Genomic DNA, 24,324 nt, shown 5'->3' on the forward strand with positions numbered 1-24,324 from the left:
TTAGGAGCAACTAGAAGATGACGCTTCAAACCGCTGCTGTGTTCTGAGAACCGGCAGAACCCCGACTACGGTTTGAACTGGTGGGTTCGGGTACACGTTGATTAGAGAGAAACCTTGTGTAATCATTACCATGAAACATCTACAATAAAAAATCAAAGTAAAATTAATCATAATAATCTAAGTCACTTTAATCCTTAGAAAGATCTAAAATTAAACTATTGAAGTAGAACAATTAAATTTAAAACAGTTCAAATTAAAAAATTAAACAATTGAACTAAAATTAGGGTTTAGAGTATCACCTTGACGGAGAAGCGGAGAAGACAGAGAAGGAGATCGGGAAATCGGGAAAGCTGGAGAAGATTGAAACAGAGCCGAAATAGAAATCTCTCCGTAAAATCAAAAAAAAAAATGAATCAGATCTACGAAAATTACTAGAAATAATTGAAATAGAAATAACTAAAAATTAGGGTTTGGGAAAGAAAAATACATTTACGGAGAAGACGGACAAGACGAAGAAGACGAAAAAGGAGATCGGGAAATCCTAAAATCGAGAAGACGGAGAAGGAGAACGGAGAAGACGAAGAAGATTGACACAGAGATCGGGAAATTAGGGTTTGCCGGAGAAAGGGTTTGTGCGGCTAGGGTTTGAGAAAGAAGATTTCGGGGTGTGAGTTTGAGCTTCGCTCAAACAGTCTCTCGATTATATATATTAATATTTTGTAGTATCGCAAGTCCCTCGCAAATATTGCGACGGATTAACTACGTTCCCTCGCAAATCACTCGCAACAAGCCGACAAACGGACCAATAAAAATACGCCTAATGTTGTGAGAGATTAGCGAGACATCATCGCACATCCCTCGCAAACTTGTCGCATAAAAACGATCATCGCAAGTCCCTTGCAAATTTGTATACTATATTTTTTATCAAATTCATTTGTCAATATCATTAAAATTTACACAATCAAAAGCTCAAGAGAAACTAGTTTATGAAATATACTCATTATTTACTAGACTATATACTACACATTATATATCTTATAAAGGCTACCCTAAACAACATTACTAAACATGTTTATTAAAAAGAATATCTACATTTGCGAGGGAACTGTGAGGCAGTTGCGATTGTTTAGCGAGGGCAAATCGCTAATCCATCGCAAATTGCGAGGGAAGTGCAAGGAAATGTAACACATCCCTCACAAGTCCCTCGCAAATCTATATACTATTTTTAACCAAATTCATAAACCATGGATGAAAACTTTCATAAACTCAAGAACATGCAAAGAGAAAAGGTAAGTAATAGTCATCACATCTCCTCATTCAAATTTACTCAATCAAAATCTCAAAAGAAATCCCTAAACATATATATCTTATAAACCCTAGCTATACCCTAAACAACATTTATCAACCCTATACCCTAAACAACATTTATCAACCCTATACCCTAAACAACATTTATCAATAACCAATCAAAAGTTTCTTGTCTCTTGATTTTTGTTAGTGATGCTCTCCTTTAGTTTGAAAATGTTAATGATCATTATTAACATGTTTATTAAAATGAATATCTACATTTGCGAGGGAACCATGAGGTAGTAGCGAGGGATTAGCGAGTATGCATCGCACATCCATCGCAATTTGCAAGGGATCTGTAAGGACATGTCAGGAATCCCTCGCAATTCCAACGCAAATCCCTCGCAAATTTCTAAATATTTTCTTAAAAAAAACAATAAAAACTACAATTGGTCAATCAGATTCATTTTCTGAACTACTAGATATTACATTATCATCATTAGAATCCTCTCCATCATCGGACTCTTCGAATTCGTCTAATTCACCCTCTTCTTCAGAAACATCATCAACATCTTCAACGCGCCTGTTTTGTGGATCAATGTGGATAACATCTTCTGTTGACATGTTTGGAATGGAAATTTCACTGACTCTATCTTGTTGCAACACGACTTGATCATCAACTAACCCGACTATACGGCCTCGAGGATTAACTTTAATGACTGATAACCACATTTCACGTCTTGGCCTTAAACGAGGATAGGGCAGGAAGCTCACTTGTTGTGCTTGTGATGCTAGTATAAAAGGATCAAATTTGGGGTATGATCTGTTCGCATTCACATCGAAAACTCCCCAATTATTTACTCGCACGCCTCGGGCCGATGGATCGTACCAGTTACACTTGAAAAGTACGCATCTCAGATTCAGAAGGCCTGGATAATCAACTTCTAATATTTGTTCCAAAACCCCATAGAAATCGCTATCACCAGCTTGTACATAGATTCCATAATTTGATGTAGCTTTGCGACTTCCGTGTGCGTACGTATGAAAAGTATAACCGCGAGTAAAGTACATCGGAGCAGTAGTGATCTTCGCTCTTGGTTATTGAACGAGCTCATGCAACCAAAGAGGCAAGGGTTCATTTCCACATCCATTCTGAACCTATATATAAACAAATAAGATATTTAGACCATAAGCTTATTTAAATTTTAAACTATAGTACATATATAGTTTAAATTTATTTCATATATACTTACATAGTATTTTAACCAATTAGCGAAATCCCGCTCTTTGTAGGCCTCATAGTCAGATTCTTCTAAATTAGGATATGCTTCCCGAATCTGCATTTCAAAAAGTCTAAAAAAATAGAGATCAATTTGTTAGTTCGTTATGTTAGAAAATAAAATTAATTTTAGTTTTTCAAAAAGAATACCTTTCAAAAGGTTGAACATAATCTAGATTCCTCAAGATGTAATTGTGAGCTGCTCGACAATAGTTATGATCTTCCCACCAAACTTCCTTTAACTTTCCAGCAAGTCTTCCTATCGGAGCAAAGACATCTGGAACATCAGGAACATTATATGTAGGTGCAACGCCTCCATCATCATATCGTCAAGTACGTGTTTTCTTGGTTCTCACGGTCGGGCTAAAGTAGTATGATGTGAAGTGAGACGTTTCCTCGGTTAAACTCCCGGAGACTATCGTCCCCTCAACTCTGGCAAGATTTTTGGCCTTTCCTTTAAGAGCTTTCATAAACCGCTCAAAAGGATACATCCAGCGAAATTGAACTGGCCCACCAAGATCAGCTTCATGTGGTAGATGGATTGGAAGATGTTCCATCACGTCAAAAAAAGCAGGGAGAAAGATTTTCTCCAAGTTACAAATTAACACTGGAATATTATCTCGAAACTGCTCTATGACTTCACTGGTCAATGTTATAGTGCATAAGTCCCGAAAAAAAACTCCGATACCTACGAACCAATGTATAATAAATTCATTGGTGAATTAACTAAATAACAATATATATCAATATATAAATATATATATATATATATATATATATCATTATAGACTTATATACCTGCAATAGCTTCATAAACATGTGTTGGCAAGAGCTCAAGAAATACAAATGGTAGTAGCCGTTGCATGAAGACATGACAATCGTGGTTCTTCATACCTGAGAATTTTTGGCCTTGCTCTACACATCTTGAAAATTTTGAGACAAATCCATCTGGAAACTTCACTTCGGATTTAACCCACTCGAACAACACCTTCTTAGCCTCATTTGACAATTGAAATTGGGGTACTGGTAATTTCCCATCTCTTGTAAGATGTAACTCGATCCTTGCGCATATTTCCGCCAAATCCAACCTAGATCTCCTGCTATCTTTTTTTTACCCTGCACATTCAGAAGCGTAACGATGAAATTATCGAAAAAGTTTTTCTCGATGTGCATCACGTCAAGGTTGTGCCGCAATAGAAGATCTTTCCAATAAGGAAGCTCCCAAAAAATACTCTGCTTGTGCCAATTGTGAGCGCTTCCATATCCATCTGGCATGTTTGCTGGTGTGTGATAGTTACCCCCACGTTTACATGTTTCTTGAGTGCCATAGTAATCAATCTGCTCAAACAAATCATTTCCAGAGACATAAGTTGGTGGAGGAACACACACAACTTTATTCTTTCTAAACAACTTCTTGTTCTTCCGGTACGGATGATGCAAGGGAAGAAACCGACGATGACAATCAAACCAGCAAGGTTTTCGCCCATACTTTAACTAAAACGCCTCGGTACGATCCATACAATAAGGACATGATAATCTTCCGTGTGTTGTCCACCCAGATAACCTTCCGTACGCAGGGAAGTCACTAATCGTCCACATTAGCACTGCCCGCATATTGAAATTCTGTTTTCGCGATGAATCGAATGTCTGAACACCTTCATACCACAACTGCTTCAGCTCATGAAACAGAGGTTGCAAGAAGATATCTACAGCTCACTTCGGATGCTTTGGACCTGGTACCAAAATACTCAAGAACAGAAATTCGCTTTGCATACACATATCTGGAGAAAGATTGTATGGCGTCAATATAACAGGCCATAAAGAATATTGCCTCCCTGACATACCAAATGGACTAAAACCATCTGTACACAACCCAAGATAAACATTCCTACACTCTTGAGCAAAGTCAGGATATACCGATTGAAAATGTTTCCACGCTTGTGCATCAGATGGGTGTGTAATTTTTCCTTCTTCAGTAGAATATTCTGCATGCCATCTCATTGCCTCTACAGTCCGTTTTGATTGGTATAGCCGTTTCAATCTATCAGCAACAGACAAGTACCACATACGTTTATATGGCACTCGCGTCCTTCCTTCAGTAGGCTGATCTCTCGGCTTCCCGCAAAACCGACATTCCTGCAACTTATCATCATCTTTCCAGAAAATCATGCAATAGTCAACGCACACATCAATCATTTCAGATGGTAATCCAAGACTCGCAACCAACTTATGTATTTCATAGTAGTTCTCAGCCAATACATTATCAGCTGGCAAATACTCTTTAATGAGTTCAGCCCAAGAATCCATGCAATTCTCACTTAAGTTATTATCAGCTTTAATTGTCATCATCCTAGATGCCAATGATAACTTAGAATGCCCTTCTCTACATCCATCGTAGATAGGTTAATTTGCAACATCTAACATAGTATAAAAACGTTGTGCATCTACATTGGGTTCTTCCGTAATATTCTCAGGAAATGCAGCAGTAGTTTCATGAAATGCATCATTAACCATATCATGAAATCTATTTTCCTCATTATACCCATAAAAACCAAATTGATCATATTCTTGATGCCCAAAAATACTAGGTTGATCAATAGCATAATTCATATTACTACTTCTAACATTACTGCTACAACTCTCTCCATGACGAAACCATACATAGTAATTTGGCATAAATCCTCTATTATAAAGATGCTTCTTCACTAGATTAAATTCCAAATACTTATCGTTGAAGCACTTAGGACATGGACAAAATATTGCACCGTTTTGACGAGCAAAGTCTTGGTTTGTCGTCTGGTACATGAAAGCGCGCAACCCATCACAAAACTCTCTCGTCACATCACCGGTCTCTGGATCTTTGTGATTGTACATCCACCGTCGCATTGTGTATATCTCATGCTCCCCGTCTCCAAACATTATTATAGAATTTAAAAGTGTTTAGGCCTTTTTTTGTAGCCTTTTTTTCTCTCACAATATTTTTTTTGGTAGTAAAAATGTTTTTGTTGGAAGTGTTTTGTGTTTTGGTTTCCATGGATCATGAACTTGCTATTTATAGGCTTACTAAAAATAGTTGCTATGGATTTGCTAGGGGAAATTTGCAAGAGATTTGCGAGGGATGTTTAAAATTTTATTATCTTGCAAGGGATTTGCGAGGTTTTTACTGTTTTGCCGACATAACAGTTACACTCGGGAAAAACGTGGCTGCCGACATCATCATCCCTTGCAACTCCCTTGCAAATTTGCGAGGGATTTCGCCATCGCAAATTTTGCGAGGGAATTGCAAGTACCCTCGCCTTCCTAGCAAACTACTCGCAACTCCGTCGCAAATTTGCGAGGGCGTTACGCCGTCGCAGATTTCCGTCGCAAATCGACTGTTTTTTTGTAGTGAGCTTACAACCATGAAAATCGATTGCATCTTTTAGGTTGCTTCGATGTTAGGTCTGAGAAGTTTAAGTTTCTAACTCTAAGAGGCGGCGGCAAATATGACCATTTGTGTACTATAAGGGTAAATTAGGTTTGATTAGATGGAGCTATCCCAACCAGAGATTTTTCCTCAGATTAAGTATGTGGGTTTAAGAGGATCTAGAGAAACAGGAATGGTCGAGTTACTTCTACATCTTGAGGCCTGACGATAAACTTGTGAAGGTTTCTGTTGTTGGGGTGACTGCTTCGGGTGACATTGTTTTGGCGAATGATGATGCATATAAACCTTTTTATGTTTTCTACCTTCATCTCGAAAGGAACCATCTTCTTAGTGTGGAAATCCAATGTCTTGGAGAATACCATATCTGGCATCAGTCTCCTGCAGTTTGCGTCTTTGTTGACCATGTGGAGGATCTTCAGTTTAATACTAGGAGCACAACACCTTTAAACCCACCAGAACAGAAGCTTAAACACTGGAGCACATCTGCGTCATCTAGAAATTATCATCATGTGAGAAGAAGCCGTGAAGAGATGAGAGAGATCATCGGTGTGGTAAAGAGTATAAGAGGAGAGGAAGAGAAAGAGACAATGAGAGATGATGATGGAGGGCCAATTTGTGCTATGTATTCACGTGCTTTAAATACTTATAGACGTTGTACGAATCAAATCTAGCTTATGTAATGTAATGTAAAGAATAGCTTACAAAACTTTTGCAGGGAATCGATCGTAATTCCATCTCGCTTCAGTTCTAAATCATTAATATCAACTTATATATGTTAAAAAACTGATGGTTCCCTAGGTCAGCTTAAAAAAGGCTCTCTATTTGATGCAAGTTGTATTTGTATTCTCTCTGTATTAAAAAATCAAAGAAGTTCTTATGTAACTGTGTGTTTTATTAAGATTCTGCCTGTTATAATTTTCATTTAAATTTCGTTAACACTTAAGGATTTATAAGAAGTAAATAAAGAAAAGAAGTTCTTAGTACAAGAGAGATCTGTGTGCTTTTTTGGTCTGTGACACATTATTTGTTCTCTGCTATGAGATCAGATCATAAGAGGCCAAGCAATTATAGCATTATCGAGTTCAGTTTCAGTCGGGTTTTTAACTGAGCCAACACTGAAGCTTATGTCTTATGAAAACTTAGTAGTCATATGAGTTTGTAAACAAATAAGGGAAACAAATTGAGACCAAAAAAAAGATTAAAGATGAACGAAAAAAAATTAGAAAACAGAGCAAACAAAAAGACGGAAATGCCACTATCTTGAGAGAATGCAGATTCATAGACTCTTACTTAATTGAGAGAGATCGCATGACTCTTTCTGTAACAGCTTATTCTTAATTACTCTGCTTCTTAGCTTTCATCCATACTTATTCTTGTTGTATGAATAATGGAAAGCTAAAATTTATCCTTCGTTTCTAATTTTGAGAATTTTTCTTAAACGGCTATCTCTATTAGCGTCATGTAACAATTATTATCATTGACTGCTCTAAAGTTGAATAAATGTAAGTGACAACTGACAAGTTAGACAATTTTTATGGTCTATGTCGTCAATTAGACAGAAATGTAGTAATTTCCACCATCAATGATCCCAATAATGTAATTATTGCTGCTATACCCCAAGCAGATACTCCTCATTGAGGAATTAATGATGTTGCTTGGCATGGAAGAAACAACAATAAACCATTCTGTGAGCGGTTTTTCTTCTCGGAGCGTCAGCCTTGGAATCCATATGAGACGTCGTCGTCTATCGTTCTCATATGAAGTGACACAGGTTGTAGATAAGCATCTGGTCAGCTCTATTTCACTATCTTATATAACATGAGAAGGTTTTTCTCAAATTTTGCTAAGGAGATAGACACTTGGCTTACTATATTTCTGACACCCGTATTTTTTTTTTTGGACCTAATTAAACATATACAACCCCCAAAAATCTAAAGCCACTTTATATCAGTCTCTGGTTGGTTACCAACATTTAATTAAATTTATAGGTTTGAATTCTTGGTTTTAGTTTATGTGTTTGAATCTTATATAATTTTCACGGGCACAAACGGAATCAAATTTAAGTAAGATGGTGGGTATGTATTATTTAAGTAAATTAGTTTATTTTTTAAAAAAATTGTTTATATAAAATTAAAATTTTGAGCTTACTTTCTGGAAAATTACGTAAGATTATGAGATGGTTTTGATCTAATTCTATAATTGTTTTGTTAGATTCACGCTTATTATTTCAAACGTTATGATATTTTTGAATTACATAAAATTTAGCGGTTTTCATATTAGGAATTTCAGAATAAATTATGAACATAATCAGTTATGTTTTGATTTGAAATAATACCATCATTTTATGCATTGCCTTATACCCACTATTTCATTTTTGTTTATATTACTTCTTATTTTGAAACACTTGCCAATTTATGATCATTAATATTTGATTTCAATTGCGTCTCCTTCTTAAAGGCTCAAACATTCTACAAAATTTAGTTTTCTAAAAACAACATATTACCCATACAAACACATCCTCTTTCAGACTATTGTGAAAACTAAAACATTTACTTTCTATTTTATCCTTGATTCAATCTCCAACGAACAACAAAACACCGTTAACAATATTATCATTGTTCGGATCATCCGTTTTTGGGAAGTTCCTAACTTTAGAAGAAATATAGTCTTACTATGTCTTGAATTTTTTTTCCAAAAATGTAAACTATTTTTTCTATTGTTCATCTTTTGATGATTTATGCAATCATTTTTTTTTGTCAACCAAACATTCATTTAAAAGAGAACTCCAAGGTTGGTGGCCCAAACTAGAGGGAAAGAGTTTACAAAAGTAGTTGCTGAAATTAACGATCTCGATGAGCGAGCAAGACAATCAGTCCGAACATTAGACTTGCGCGGGATCCTCGAAAGCATGAACGAAGGAAAGGAATAGCGGAGTAAACTGAACTCATCCAGCAGAGAGGAGAAAACGGGCCAATCATCAGGGGACTGCACCATCGCCAGTAATTCAGCACAATCCGTCTCGAAGCTCTGACAGTCAGCACCAGAAGCTAATATGGATGTCATCTTTCAAAGCAACGCCTGAAGCTCTGAATGAAGAGGTGAAGGACCGTGTCGCTGACTCCGTGCTCCCAACAACACCGTTACATCCACCAGCCTAACTCTTCCAAAGGATCTGATGCCTTCCAAGATCCATCGATTTATGCAATCATTTTAAAATATTTATAAAAGAAAATAAATAATGACATGTGTATTTGATTTTAAAAGAATTTTAATATATAATGATGTTGGGCGTCAGATTCTTAGAGTAGGAATTGAAATAAATCTTACTATATTATATCATCTAATAATAAAGTAAAGTAAAATTTTCTTTTGGAAAGCTGCAAAAGATTGTCATTTGATGTTTTCTTCTTTCACAAGTGTCATTTTGTTTCTTTTAATTTTTAGTGTAACAAATTTATTCAATTAAATTTACATAATAAAATTTTCGCTTAACAAATAATTTGATGATTAAATAGTTTAAGGATATAAGATTATGATATATATATATATATATATATATTTGGTTTGTATAGGATAATGTCGAGTAATAATTGGCTGTTTTATTTCCACACTTTAATATAAATAATTCACATGATCTTGATATTACATTATTTTATTTCATTTTCAATCTATTTAAATTAAACTAAGTATATTTTAATATATAATATTTAAATAACTAAATGAGAATTGAATTTATTTTTTTAATAAAGAGATAATTGTATATATTTCTGTTGAAAGAGAGACGTGAATATATATTTAAATTCATGATTTGATTAGCTAAAATGTCTGTTCGTAGATCTATATTTATAATATATAAACTTTGAATATATATTTAAAACAATAGACAATTTTAGTTATTAATTCACAATAATGTATTTTTCTAAACCTGACTCATTTTTTATTAACATTTCTATTATGTCTCATCAATTCCATATGTTGTACTAATTAACTCACATTTTCATAAATTTCATAATATTTATAGTAATGCAATGAATGATTAAAAATGGTGTTTAGAAATATTACATATATAAGAAAATATATTAATATATAATGATTGCATATCTATAACTAATAACTCTCACAAAGTTTATGTGACTCCTATAACAATGAAATACTCCTTCTGTTTTAATTTAGTTGTCGTTTTAGGTTTTCAATGAAAATGCTTTCTCTCTATGATTGGCCATGGAAAGTGCTCTCTTTCTCTGGGATATGATATGATTCACTTTGAGACAGAATGTCAAGAGATTTTAAGTGTCATAGATGAGTCAAAAGACTGGTCAGTTTTTGCTTCGAAATTAAATTCTTTTCAGTCTTATCAAAGGAGGTTTTCAATGTTTTCTATTGGATGTATACCTAGATTGAACAATGTATGTGTCGTCCGTCTTGCAAAAGCGGCTCGAGCACAAGGATCTTTTTTTTCCTATGTAAACCCGCAGGTTCCAGACTGGTTAGCTCACGAGGCTATCTTATTTGAACCGGCTTAATAAGATATGGTGTTTTGAGGTAAAAAAAAAAAGATGTTGATGATCAAAATATAATTAGAAAAAAAATATTCAAAAACAACGTAAACTAAATTCGTGCGTAGCATGGAGTGACTACTAGTATTTAATAAATTAGGGGGCCTTAAAAAACCTTTATATTTTGGGGGTTTATATTTTGGGGGCTTGAGGCAAATGCCGTTTTTTTTTGCCCATAAGCTCGTTTCACCCATAATTTTCCATATGGTCACCACTGCTCTCACTTTCTGGTTCGTAAAAGATCTTGAAAATTACATGGATAACATGAGATAGTCAAATCTCAATCTCTAGGTCAAGAGGAATCGGATCTACCTTACTTGGTGATCTTCTTCTGCCTTTCTCATCTTTGTCCTTTCGGCTTCGTTTCATGGCGGCTCTAGCTCGGACGAAACCCTAAATTCGATTTGGAGAAGATATAGATAGGGAATCAGATATGATGAAGGTAGAAGTCGTCAACGACGAAGTCAAGAAGAACCTCTATTTTATGATTTGATCTTTAAATAAATAATAATATTATATTAAAATTATTAAAGCAATATATATATTGTGAGACGAAGCAGAGTCTCTCTAGCGATAAGAGTTCTCGTAACCAATCTAAACTAATTGAGTTGTTCTAGTGTAAGAGTAAGTAGCATAACCTTGTTTGTCATAATTAGAGTAGAGAAGTGACTGTAGTGTAGCGTGGAGAGAATCACTTTGTTGTGTTTGTAACAAAGTAAGTATCCTTGTGATCTGAAATATTAATGTAGAAGATTAAAGACCTCTCTTCTCTCTTACTAGTAGTTTTAGGTTTTTTGTAATTGTGTTCATACCAAGAAAGTGATGTGCTTCTGTTTTATTAGAGAATAAATACAGAGCTCAAAGGAGAAACTAGAGGAGAGATGGTGAACCTCGTAAACATTCACATGTCAGCAAATGCAAATCATGAGTCTTACTAATTAGACGACAAACTAGCCTTGGTTTTGAAGAGCCAACGCCCAAATTATTGATTATAAGAAGAAAAAAAACCCATAGAGTTTTTCGTGGGAGTGTATAATTATTAAACTGTAAGCTCTTAAAACCAAGATCCAGCTTAAAGAGAAAAGGATACATAAAAAGAGATCATAGAGAGGCAATAGTTTCGACGTGTTCAGGTGAGATGGAGACGTAACATTGCCCTGCGATCTTGTAACGATGCCTAAACTCTTCATCGCCAGCAATTCCTAGTAGCCTAACTCTTCTCATGTCTTTTCTATCAACATTATAGTAACAAATGTAGAATGGTTAAGCATCAATTGAGAGGCGTTTTGGTGCAAAAATGATTTCACCAGCTTTGTTAGTGCCCGGAGAAGTGATATTCCTACCCATCCCCAAAGAGAAAGGAAGCTCAAATGTTTGCTGGGACCAGTCATGTGTCTTCACATCCTCTAGTATCCATATATTAAAATAATGGAAATCAGCATAAGGTGAAAGTGCATCAGAGCTCTGAAGGTGACAGGAGCCTGCGAAGTGTCTCAGAGTGCTGATATGCTGACGTGACGTGATGTGCTGACGTGGAGAAAGATTTTGGAACGCGTGACAAGATGCGTGAGAAGGAAGGAAGAAGAGATCAAGATATACTCGAAGTTATTGAGAGTATATTTTCTTAGAAGAGATAAGGAAGGATATTTCCTAGGAACAAGGAATATTTCCTTTTAGTTAGGATACACAAAGATCTAGGTTAGACATCGTTTATGGGGTTATAAAGTGACGAGAGCTAGCCGCAAAAAGAGCTAGCACTCGTGGGGATAAAGTTGTGAGATTTGTAAACCTTCAAGCATTCTCAAAAAGGCTTAGAAGGTGAGTGTGTTGTTTTACTCTTTTAGATCTACACAGGGTGTTGTGCTAGATAGACAGGAGAGTAGGCTTAGGTTCATTTCTTGTAACAAACGGAAGTTTTTATAAAATTGAATAAAAGTGTTTGCTTGGCGCGTTTTCAAGCGGGTTGTTTGAATTGTGTGGTCTCTATACCTTTACATTTGGTATCAGAGTGGACACCTGAGAAAAAGTTCTGGTATCCTTTTTCAACAGGTGAGATCTTGCGACAAGGGTATGGAGAAATCACTGGATTTTGTTGCGGTTCAATCACCATTGAAACTCGATCCTGAGTGCTTTGGTTTTTGGAAAGTGTCAATCAAGAAGGCCATCTCAAGCATCGACATGGAAGCTTGGTTTGCGGTGGAAGATGGTTGGTCACATCCTACGGAGAAGAATGAGGAAGGAGAAATGGTTCCTAAGCACAGGAAAAAATGGACAGCAGAAGAAAAAGCGGAGTCTAAACACAACTCACAGGCATTGTCAGTTATTTTCAAGTCCCTGCCTAGGGATATCTTCAATCAAGTTCAAGGATGTGGAGCCGCCAAGGAAGCATGGGATATTCTAGTAGTCACTTTTGAGGGCACAAGTAGGGTCAAACGTACAAGGCTGGACAATCTTGCATCAGATTTCGAAAACTTGCACATGTCTGAAACTGAGTCATTTGCTGATTACAGCAGTCGGTTGAGTGGTATTGCGCAAGAAGTTGTAGTCTTGGGTAAACGGTATAAGGACAAGAAGCTTGTGAAGAAATTCCTCAGAAGTCTGTCTGACAAGTTTCAACCACACAGGTCTACTATAGATGTGTCCCTGAATTCTGATGAGCTCAAGTACAATCAGGTGGTTGGAATGATGCAAGCGTTTGAGATACAGCTAAAGAAGAAAGAAAAGATGAATGAGAAGTCTTTTGCCCTCAAAGCCATAGAAGAACAGAATCTTGCAGAGTCTTAGGCGGTTGTTGATGAAGAAAAAGTGGGCTTGTTGGTTAAGAAGTACATTCGCAAGATGGAAAGGGGTCAGCGGAAGGGAACCACATCGCTTATAAAATCTGATACTGATAAGGAGATCAGGAAGAGTGACAAGCAAGAGCGACAGTGTGCTGAGTGTGAGGGTTTTGGACATTACAAGTCTGAATGTACAAACAACAAACGTAAGAGTTCTCTGCAGTGCTATGGGTGTAAGGGTTATGGTCACACTAAGTTTGATTGTCCTTCACGTGAGAACAAGCAGAAGTCTTACATTACTTGGAGCGAAAGTGACTCAGATGAAGAAGTCAGCAAAGGAGAGGTTCTGAACAGCTTCGTGGCACTGCTGGGTGTCATTGAGGAAGACGAAGAAGATGAGGTGGTGTTAGAAAACAAAGACATAGATGAGAAGGTTGAATCTGATTCAGATGGACAGGAGGCTGATTTGTCGGTAGAAGATCAGATAGAACTTCTCATCAAGACAGTGTTACAGAATACCCAAGACAACACCCAGTTGACTTCTGAAAGGGATACTTTGCAACTGCATATTGCAATGATCACTAAAGAACTAAGTGAAGAGAAGGCTAAGACTCTGCGTCTTGAGAAGCAGTTAGAAGAACAGCTGAAGAATATCAGAATGCTGAATAAGGGAACCAAAGATCTGGATACACTGCTTAATGCTAGAAGATCAAGCAATCTGAAGTGGGGTTTGGGTTATCAAGGAACAAACACTAACACGACCACCCAGTTTGTCAAAGGGATGGGGTCTGAACCCAGACTGAACGAGAAGAAATTCTCTACAACGACTAGACCATATGATCAGCATTATGTGAAGCAGAATCCAAGAATCCCAAGGATGAGGATGCAGCCTGATTTGTCTACAAGACCGCCATATGCCTCCAGTGGGTTTCAGCAGACGACTCAAAGACCTGTTTAGCTTAGTAGAAGAAGAGGATGTTGGTACTGTGGACATCTAACTCACTATAAAGCCCAATGCTATCAATTTCAGAATCGTGTGTCTCGCCTGGTGCAACGTGGTGAGTTTTATCCAGCTGTGAGAAGAAACACTCAGGGATATGTCAGGAAAGATGATCTCTACTGTCAGGTGGCATTCACAGCGGAAAGAACAGAGGTTGATCAGGCCAAAAAGGTACTTTGACAGTGGATGCTTTATCCAGCTGTGAGAAGAAACACTCAAGGATATGTCAGGAAAGATGATCTCTACTGTCAGGTGGCATTCACAGCGGAAAGAACAGAGGTTGATCAGGCCAAGTGGTACTTCGACAGTGAATGCTCCAGGCATATGACCGGTGCCCTTGACAATCTATCTCATTTAGAAGATGTTGCTGGAGGAAGAGTTACTTTTGGTGATGGAGGAAAGGGAACAATCCGAGGAAAGGGTACAACTAGTGGTGAATCTCAACCACATCTTAAGGATGTTTTCTTGGTCGAAGGGTTGAAGGCGAATCTGATAAGTATTAGCCAGTTGTGTGATGAAGGCCTGGATGTCACATTTACCAAGAAGGGGTGCAAGGCTGTTGATCAACAAGGATCAGTGCGACTCAGAGGCAGGAGATCTGGTAATAACTGTTACATGTGGAAATCATCAATGCAGTGTTTCAACACGACTACTGAGTTGGACACAGAGCTGTGGCATCAAAAACTCGGTCACCTTAATATTCGCACAATGATAAAATTGGCAAATCAAGAAGTTGTTCGTGGAATTCCTAAGCTGAAGGGTGACCCGCATTTCATATGTGGTCATTGCAACAAGGGCAAGCAAGTCAAGGCGTCTCATGGGCCAGTGGCAGACATTCGAACTAGTCATGCACTTCAGCTAGTACATATGGATATGATGGGTCCAATACAAGTTCAAAGCATATCTCGGCTACGGTTCATCTTTGTCATGGTTGACGATTTCACTCGTTACACCTGGGTGCGATTTCTGCGTGAAAAATCGGATGCTCTTGAATGCTTTCGCATACTTGCCCTGCAGATTAAGAGTGAATAATGTTCTATCCAAACTATTCAAAGTGATCATGGAGGAGAGTTTCAGAATGACAAGTTTGATCAATTCTGCGGGCATCAGGGCATTGTTCATCAGTAATCTGCTCCAAGAACCCCAGAGCAGAATGGTGTTGTCGAACGAAAGAACAGAACAATGCAAGAAATGGCACGAGCTATGCTGCGTGGTGATCAGGTTCCTCATCATTTCTGGGATAAGGCAGTTAACACCGCCTGTTACATCATCAATCGTGTGTATGTTCAACCAGGGACCTGCAAGACTCCCTATGAATTATGGAAAGGAAAGTCTCCAACAGTAAGCTACTTTCATGTGTTTGGCAGTCTATGCTACATTCTGAATGACAAGGATCAGTTGGGTAAGTTTGACTCAAAGAGTGATGAAGGGATCTTCCTTGGTTATTCAGGACACATCACTGCTTTCCGTGTCTACAACAAACGCACAAGATCAGTTCAAGAAATGGTAAATGTTGTCTTTGATGATATTACTTTTCAACGAGTTGATATGGTACCTGTTATCTCCGATAAGGATCTGGTAATTGATGATGAGAAGCACGAGCAAGGGTCTAACACCCATAGTGACCCTACCAGCCTTGTGGTGTCACCAGATGCTCTTACTCCATCTTCTTAAGTTCATCGGCATCATTCCCCAGGCGATGTTATCGGTGCGATTCAGGGGGGTAGAGTTACCAGAGGCAAACAGATTGATTTTGCTCAACTGGCTGGAAAGAAACAGAAGGTTGTGGTTCCTGACACTGTCTCTCAGGACTCTGAGATCGTTCAATTCGCATGTTTTGTTTCAACTATGGAGCCAAAAATCACAAAGAGGCACTTCGAGATGAGTTCTGGGTCGCTGCGATGCAAGATGAGCTAGAACAATTTGAGCGCAGCAATGTGTGAGAACTCACTAAACGACCTGCTAATGTCAATGTAGTGGGAACAAAGTGGATCTTCAAGAATAAGAGTGATGCCAGTGGGTGCATCGTGAGAAACAAAGCAAGACTGGTGGCTCAAGGTTACTCTCAAGTCGAAGGAATTGACTTTGATGAGACCTTTGCCCCAGTAGCGAGGTTAGAATCAATCAGATTTATGTTCGGTATGTCATGTGCTCTCAAGTTCACATTACATCAGATGGATGTCAAAAGTGCCTTTCTGAATGGCATATTACAAGAAGAGGTGTTTGTGGAACAACCAAAAGGCTTTGAGAATCCACAACATCCTGAGCATGTGTACCGGCTGAAAAAAGCGCTATATGGTCTCAAGCAGGCTCTGAGAGCATGGTATGAGAGGTTGACTACATTTCTTCTGGATCAAGGCTACGTTCATGGAAGTGTAGACAAAACGCTGTTTGTTCTCAACAGTGACTACACGCTGATGTTTGTTCAGATCTATGCGGATGACATCATCTTTGGTTCTACCTTCAACCTCTGGTGCAAAGGTTTGTGAAAAGCATGTCACAGGAATTTGAGATGAGTATGGTGGGAGAGCTGAAATACTTTTTGGGGTTCCAAGTGGAACAATCTGCTGATGGGATCTTTGTGTCTCAAAGTACCTATGCCAAAGATTTGGTACAGCGGTTTGGTTTAGGGAAAAGTAAAGAAGCAAAAGTTCCTATGGGGGTCAATGACAAGCTTTCAAAAGATGAGGGAGGAGAGGATGTGGATGAGCGACTATACAGAGGTATGATTGGAAGTTTGCTTTATCTGACAGTAAGTCGTCCTGATATATGTTTGTCAGTAGGGATATGCGCACGGTACCAGGCCAAGCCTAAGATGTCCCACTTACTAGCAGTCAAGAAGATCATCAAATACGTCAAAGGGATAGTGAACTTTTGATTGTCTTCACCAAGGATACCAATACCAGTCTGAGCGGATACTGCGATGCTGATTGGGCAGGTTCTGTGGATGATCGTCGAAGTACAAGTGGAGGATGCTTCTTTATGGGCAACAACCTGATATCATGGCACAACAAGAAGCAGAACAGTGTCTCACTATCAACCGCTGAGGCTGAATACATTGCCTTGGGAAGCTGTTGTACACAGCTCTTGTGGATGCGTCAAATGTCCTCCGACTATGGTATGGATTCTGATACTCTGTTGATTCATTGTGATAATTTGAGTGCAATAAACATCTCTAACAATCTTGTCCAGCATTCTAGAACTAAACACATAGATATTAGACACCACTTTGTTCGTGAACTAGTTGAGGCGAAACTGATTGAGATAGACCATGTGAGCACCGACTTTCAGCTGGCTGATTTGTTTACTAAGCCTTTGGACTTCAACGGATTCACAAATCTGAGGAAGTCTTTCGGTGTCTGCGAACTCTAACTTTTTCTCTGAGTTGTGTTGGTCTAAAACAGGAACTGGAGCTAGGACAGATCATGGAAATCCTGGAATATATAGAAGATCAACATTCTGAAATATGTGGGAAATAGCTGTCTGTCATGCCGGTCTGTCCATCCTATTAAACGTTGTCATGATTTAAGGAGGTCAAAGAGCTGTGAAGAGACATGCACATGCATTCTGAGGTTCAATGACCTGGGGAATGACAAGCTTAGAATCAGTGACTGACAAAATCAAATGATGTCACTGAAGCTCAAGATGCTGAAGCAGTCATCATAAGGCTGTTTGGAGAAATTAAAAAAAAAACAAAACAAAACAAAACAAAGAAAAACAAAAAAAAATGTGTGCTCTTCAAAGAGATGATCTCCAGCTGCCTTAACATGTTAGAATGGACTGAAGACTAAAGGCATGCCAGTGTGAAAGACTACCCACATGCAACAGTCCTCTGTTCTTCGACAATTCAAGAGGTTGTGATAGTTCCTAGTAAAGGTTCTGAACAAGTGGCTGACACGACAAAGGCCTGGTTAGTGTTCTGTTTTGGTATCTTTGTTTTATGCTCATGTGTGTTTAATTCTCGATCTGGGTCCCTTAGAGTTTATCATTAGTGGTTGTGAGCATCTGTGTTCTGTTTCATGAATGTGATAAAATTTGGTCTTAAAAGGAAATGAATGCTGTTTATTCATACATTGTCATTAATTGTGATTAAATGAAGTGACGAATGAATGCAGTCAAAAAAGGAAATAGGTGTGGTGTACACTGATGTTTAATTGAGTGTTTTTAGGATGTTTTTAACGCTTGGGCCGAGATTGTGCAGCCCATTGAGACTCACGGGTGTGTATAAAGAGAAGCGGCTAGGGTTTTGGCGTTTTCCTCATCACCTCTGCGATTTCAATCCTGTGTCGATTAAACTTCTAATCATCTTTTTCCTCTCTTGTCGATCAATCCTCTAAGCATCATGAAGTCAGTCTTTAGTGGCTTTCACTATGATTCCAGTTCCGATGAGGAGCTCCACACTCCACCATCTTCGTTGCCTCCGCCAACTCCACACGCTCTGATCGATCCCGCAACAGCCATGGTGATTTACCAGCCCCGCGATGAGTCCGCCACTGCAACTCCGGCTCGGGAGGATCCAATTCCTTCACCTTCTCACGGGAATCATGAGACATGCGACTCTTTGTCTTCTCCACCGAGAGAGGTGTCATCCCGATTCCAGTGGTAGATCTTATCGGTGATGTGCATGTACCTATTCTATCGCCTCAGGGAGTCTCTTCGCATCTACGTAAAAGACAACCGCCTGCTGATCTCGACAGCTGTGACTCCAAGCGTCCATCTCTTCCCAGGGATAAGGGCACCTCCACCGTGTCTCGGGGTGCCTCTTCAAAGGACTTCGATGCCAAACGGTTCATCTCCTCATAAGTTGCACGACGGTATGGGTCTTTGCCTCTCGAACGCTCGCTCCAGAGGTCTGTTACTCACTAGAAGTTGCTGATAAGGCTAGGGAATTCATAGATAAAGTTGGGCTGCTCAAAACTATCACACAAATTGGGTCCTACTATTCGAATGTGGTCTATGAATTCTGGGCGAATCTTCCGACGGTCAAAGTTGAGGGGGAGTCTGTCGAGGTGCTTGTCCGTGATTGGGTCTACGACTTCTCTCCGAGTCGTATCAATGCTTTGTTTGGTCTGCAATCAGTCGATGTGCGTGAACAACGGTTCCAGACAGCTGCAATTCTGGAGGAGGATCTTGCTCTCTTTCTCTCTGATGGAAAGGTCAAGTTCTGCAAGCAGCTGGTGTCCACGACAATCAAGAATACTGTCATCAAGGATCTACATCGGATCTGCTGTAGCAATTGGTCTCCAACAGTGAACACGGGGTATATCTCGGCAAACAGGGCTCTGGTGATCTACATGATCATGCATGGGATTCCATTCGACTTTGGACGGATGATTTATGAACAGATCATGCAGTTGGGGCTGCAAGCTCAGTCAGGCTTTTGGTTGCCTTTTCCCAGCATCATCTACCAGTTGTTGACGGCTCAGCGACCTGTTCCAAGTCTTCGGTCTCACGACGCAAAGAAGACCAAGGGGAAGAAGACGGCATCAGTTCCTGCTGAGACTGTTTCTCGAAGTGGTTCGTCTGCAGAGCGCAAAGCCATCCGGTTGGCAATTAAGATCCTGAAAGACGCCTTGGACGCTGGTAACTAGTTTCTCTCCTTGGTTCTGGTCTTAACTTGTGCCTTGTCCTATTGATATTTGACTCATCTGTGCCAAACAAGCAGGGGGATATGAGTCTGATTATGAAGCTTGAGGGGAAGTTTGGACTATGGGGGAGCTGTTGTTTATTTTGCTCTTATTTTTATTCTCTCCCTGTTAAAACTTAAGACTTGTTTCTTTTTAGTCTTGTTTTGGTTTTTGTGTGCTGATACAATTTATCTTAATAAGTCTTTATCGTTAACCGTCTGGGTTTCTGAGTGCTGTAATTTTTTTGCTGGTACGGTTGTGTTTGTGTCTTGGGTGTTGTTGTCTGTGAATTTTCAGGTTTGATGCAGTGGGTACTTGTGTGGCAAGATTCAGTCAAAAAGGGGGAGATTGAAAGTGCATCAGAGCTCTGAAGGTGACAGGAGCCTGCGAAGTGTCTCAGAGTGCTGATATGCTGATGTGGCGTGATGTGCTGACGTGGAGAAAGATTGTGGAACGCGTGACAAGATGCGTGAGAAGGAAGGAAGAAGAGATCAAGATATACTCGAAGTTATTGAGAGTATATTTTCTTAGAAGAGATAAGGAAGTATATTTCCTAAGAACAAGGAATATTTCCTTTTAGTTAGGATACACAAAGATCTAGGTTAGAGATCGTTTGTGGGGTTATAAAGTGACGAGGACTAGCCGCAAAAAGAGCCAGCACTCGTGGGGATAAAGTTGTGAGATATGTAAACCTTCAAGCATTCTCAAAAAGGCTTAGAAGGTGAGTGTGTTGTTTTACTCTTTTAGATCTACACAGGGTGTTGTGCTAGATAGAATGGAGAGTAGGCTTAGGTTCATTTCTTGTAACAAACGGAAGTTTTTATAAGATTGAATAAAAGCGTTTGCTTGGCGCATTTCCAAGCGGGTTGTTTGAATTGTGTGGTCTCTATACCTTTACATAAGGGTGTCTTGCAATTGAAGCTAACTTGCCTCTGTATTCTATGAGAATAGATTCACCCTCCCAGCAAACAACAGCCATAGGTGCTTTGATAAAGCTCAGCCTCTCATATCTAACATCAAAACACACAATCACCGGATTTGTAGTTCGGGTTGGGGTCCAAGCACCATAATACACGAAACCATTGATATATTGTGAGTTGGTAACAGTGAAGTGAGGCGGGCTGGTGAACTTATTGCGTGTCCATGAAGATTCTCCTCCTCCAAGTGTTGAAACCTCGTACACTAGAAAACCATGAGGCTGAGGAGGAGGAGGACACGACAACATGGTCAATGCTTTAAATTGATCTCCAACAGGATCGTATCCCAAGAATGTGCGTGGCCCAGCACATGGTAGGATAGTGTATTTGTTGGTGTTGGGGTTACAGACAATGAACGGACCACTAATAGTACAACCGATTAAGCCATGGACAGAAAGACAGGCGGAGGCGCTACACAAGCTCACTGAAGGTATTGTCATATGGAGAGTGGTTGCAAAAGAAGAATATTTCTCATCATCGTAGGAAGACGAGAAGACAAACAAACGCCAGTCATCAAATTTGGCTTGTGAACCGCAGCAGAAAGCGATTGTAAACCGCGATCGGATCGTGGAGGACATAGCGTAGTAAGAATTGATGAACCTTTGGTTTCGGATGATGGAATACCACATCTTTGACATGCATAGGAACTTCATAAGAGACTTGGCAAGCAATCTAGTGAGTATAGCCTCCTCTAGGTCAAGAGGGATGGGATCATCTGCCTCAATATGTTGTCTCTTCTCGCGTTTCATGGCGCCTACCAAAAACAAACTGTAGATTCGACTAGGCAAAGGAAGTTCTAAGCAGAGGAGATATACTCAAGATCGGGGGAGCAAACCTTTCATTGTTGTTTTCTTGTTGTTTGATACTAGGGTTTAATATAACTTTAAGAGAGAGAAAAAAAACAAAACTAGGGTTTATATCCCAGCCGTTTCTTTATTTTGAGGGTTCAATTCCTTTTTCTTTTCTTTTTTCCTGTTCATGATAAATCTTCAAAGATTACGTGGATTATTTTCACCCGATGTGAATATTATTATTAGATAGTCAAAACATAATTTGTATGTCGAACTGACTCATCTCTTGGCAATTTGAATTTCATTTGGGCTTCGTTTACGGTCACACAAGCAAGCATGGGTAACTCCTTTTGAAGGAAGAAGACCCCAAGGGGGGAAAAATAAAAAGTCAAAAAAAAAAAGAATAGAAAGGAATCACTCCTTTGTGGTCTTCCCCGAGTGGAATTTCAGAGTTTCGTCCGGAGCCGCCATGAAACGCAGGAACGATGAGAAGGACAGGTTGTGCAACATCGCAAGTAAGACAAATCCGATCCCTTTTGTTCTAAAGATTGTTTCAGTATTTTTTTGAAAATTATTTATTTAATTTGAATAACAGTAGATTTGATATGACTTTTAAAAATACTTAATCGAATAGCAGGGTATTTTGAATGATTTTGGATGATTTTACATAAATTTCATTTCCAATAACATGGAATTTGAGAACAGATTTTAAAATCCTAATTTGAATAATATGTGATTTTAACAAAACCCCAAAATCTTCCAAAATTCCAGTTCCAATACACCCCCTAAGTGAATTAGAAAACGGTTTTGAGCTTATTTGACAAATGGTTTGTTCTTATAACACTCATGTCATCATGTTATGTATAATGTGATTTTTGGTCGTCGAGATCATCTTATAGAAATTTTTTTATATATGTTGTAGAAATTTTGAATGAGACGTTGGATTGAATAATCGATTGATTTAAATTCGTAAATCATTTTTTGTTTAATAATTATGAAATTAGAAATGTGTTTTTATATAATTATTTTTTGCTGCTGCTCTTGACGAAAAATTGCTGGTGATACAAAACCTTTGTTAAAACAATTTGATACACAGAAGAACTGATTCGTTTGAGATTAAATTTTCTTAAATTACCGGTTCAATAAACCGTCCAAGTTACCGCTTCAATCTAATATTAACCAACGAACCGAGCCGGATTCGTTAAACCTTTATATTCTCCGATTGATCTCTCTCTCTCTGTTCGTTTCTTTCAAACCCCTAGCAAAAAAAATTGAAACCTTAACGATGCTAATAGACTCCGCTTCGACTTCGAAGGCAGTCTCGATTCTGGACCTGTTCATCCCACCGCTTCTTCAGTCCCGGTTGCTCTGCCTGAAACCTCTTCCTCCGCCGCTATTAATGTAGCTCCGAGCTACGATGATTCCGCTTCGACGGCGGTTGGAGCTGGGAGGGGACGAAGTTTCCGAAAGACTGTCTATAGACATTGGCTTCGATGTCTGTGTGTGAATTACAGAGACGATGAGAAGGATAGGTTCTGCAGCAGCTCAAGTAAGTTGGATTCGATCCCTCTTCAATACAAGGAGCGATATCGTAACACTGAGAAAGCCACAAGCTCAAGTAAGTTAGATTCGATCCCTCTTCAATCCAAGGAGCGATATCGTAACACTGAGAAATCCACTAACTCAAGTAAGGTAGCTTCGATTCCTGTTCAATCTAATGAGCGAGATTGTAAAACTGAGAAAGCCACTAGCTCAAGTAAGATAGATATGCTTCCTCTTGACCTAGAGATTGATATACTGAGTAGACTGCCGGCCAAGTCTCTTATGAAGTTCCAATGCGTGTCAAAGATGTGGTCTTCCATCATCCGAAGCCAGAGTTTCGTCGATTCCTACTACGCTATGTCCTCTATGACGCAATCGCGGTTTTTAATCTCTTTCAGTAATGGTGGTCAATCAGCCATAGACAAGCGTTTGTTTATCTTCTCGTCTTCACACAAGGGAAGGGAATCTTCATCTTTGGCAACCAATCTCCATATGACAATACCTTCCGTGACCTTGACTAGCTGCTCCGGCTCCACCTGTGTTTCCGTCCATGGCTTCCTTGGGATTACTGCCGGTCATCCGTTCATTGTGTGTAACCCTAGCACGGGGAAACTCACTTGCTTACCAGGGCCAGGCACATCCTTGGGATACGATCCTGTTGATGATCAATTCAAAGCATTGACCATGTTGTCTAATCCTTACCAGCAACCTGATTTCCTAGTGCACGAGGTTATAACACTAGTTGTAGGAGGAGAATCTTCCTGGAGACGCAATCGGGTTATCACCCCTTTTTATTACACTGTAACTAAAGCAATAAGCATCAATGGTTTCGTGTATTTTGGTGCTTGGACCCCCAAACGAGAAGAGAATCCAGTGATTGTGTGTTTTGATGTTAGACATGAGAAGATTAGTTTTATCGAAGCGCCTGAGGATGTTGTGGATTTTGAGGTTTCTTCTGATTTTGAGGTTTCTTCTCTATAATTGCCTCTTTATAATTATAATTATAAGTTTTGTTTTTATCTTCTTGATGGATCTATATGTAAGAGCTGCATTTAGTTTTA

The 24,324-nt window shown here is 38.9% G+C and overlaps 1 protein-coding gene and 2 pseudogenes across 1 annotated transcript; 1 reads left to right on the plus strand and 2 right to left on the minus strand.

The window, feature by feature from the left end:
- Nucleotides 1-5,095, minus strand: LOC147928218 (uncharacterized; annotated as a pseudogene).
- A 6,555-nt stretch (nt 5,096-11,650) lies between these two features.
- On the minus strand, nt 11,651-21,679 carry LOC104743647 (F-box protein At1g30790 pseudogene; annotated as a pseudogene).
- A 1,317-nt stretch (nt 21,680-22,996) lies between these two features.
- LOC104743648 (F-box protein At1g30790-like) lies at nt 22,997-24,284 on the plus strand (the record flags this gene model as incomplete). The annotated part of the gene is made up of 1 exon (XM_010464703.2): nt 22,997-24,284. A coding segment is annotated over one exon (1,248 nt), but the record flags the coding sequence as incomplete, so codon positions are not given.
- Nucleotides 24,285-24,324: the final 40 nt, after the last annotated feature.

The sequence above is a fragment of the Camelina sativa genome, chromosome 14, assembly GCF_030686135.1.
Source record: "Camelina sativa cultivar CO46 ecotype springtype chromosome 14, ASM3068613v1".
In the NCBI taxonomy this organism is placed as follows: Eukaryota; Viridiplantae; Streptophyta; class Magnoliopsida; order Brassicales; family Brassicaceae; genus Camelina; species Camelina sativa.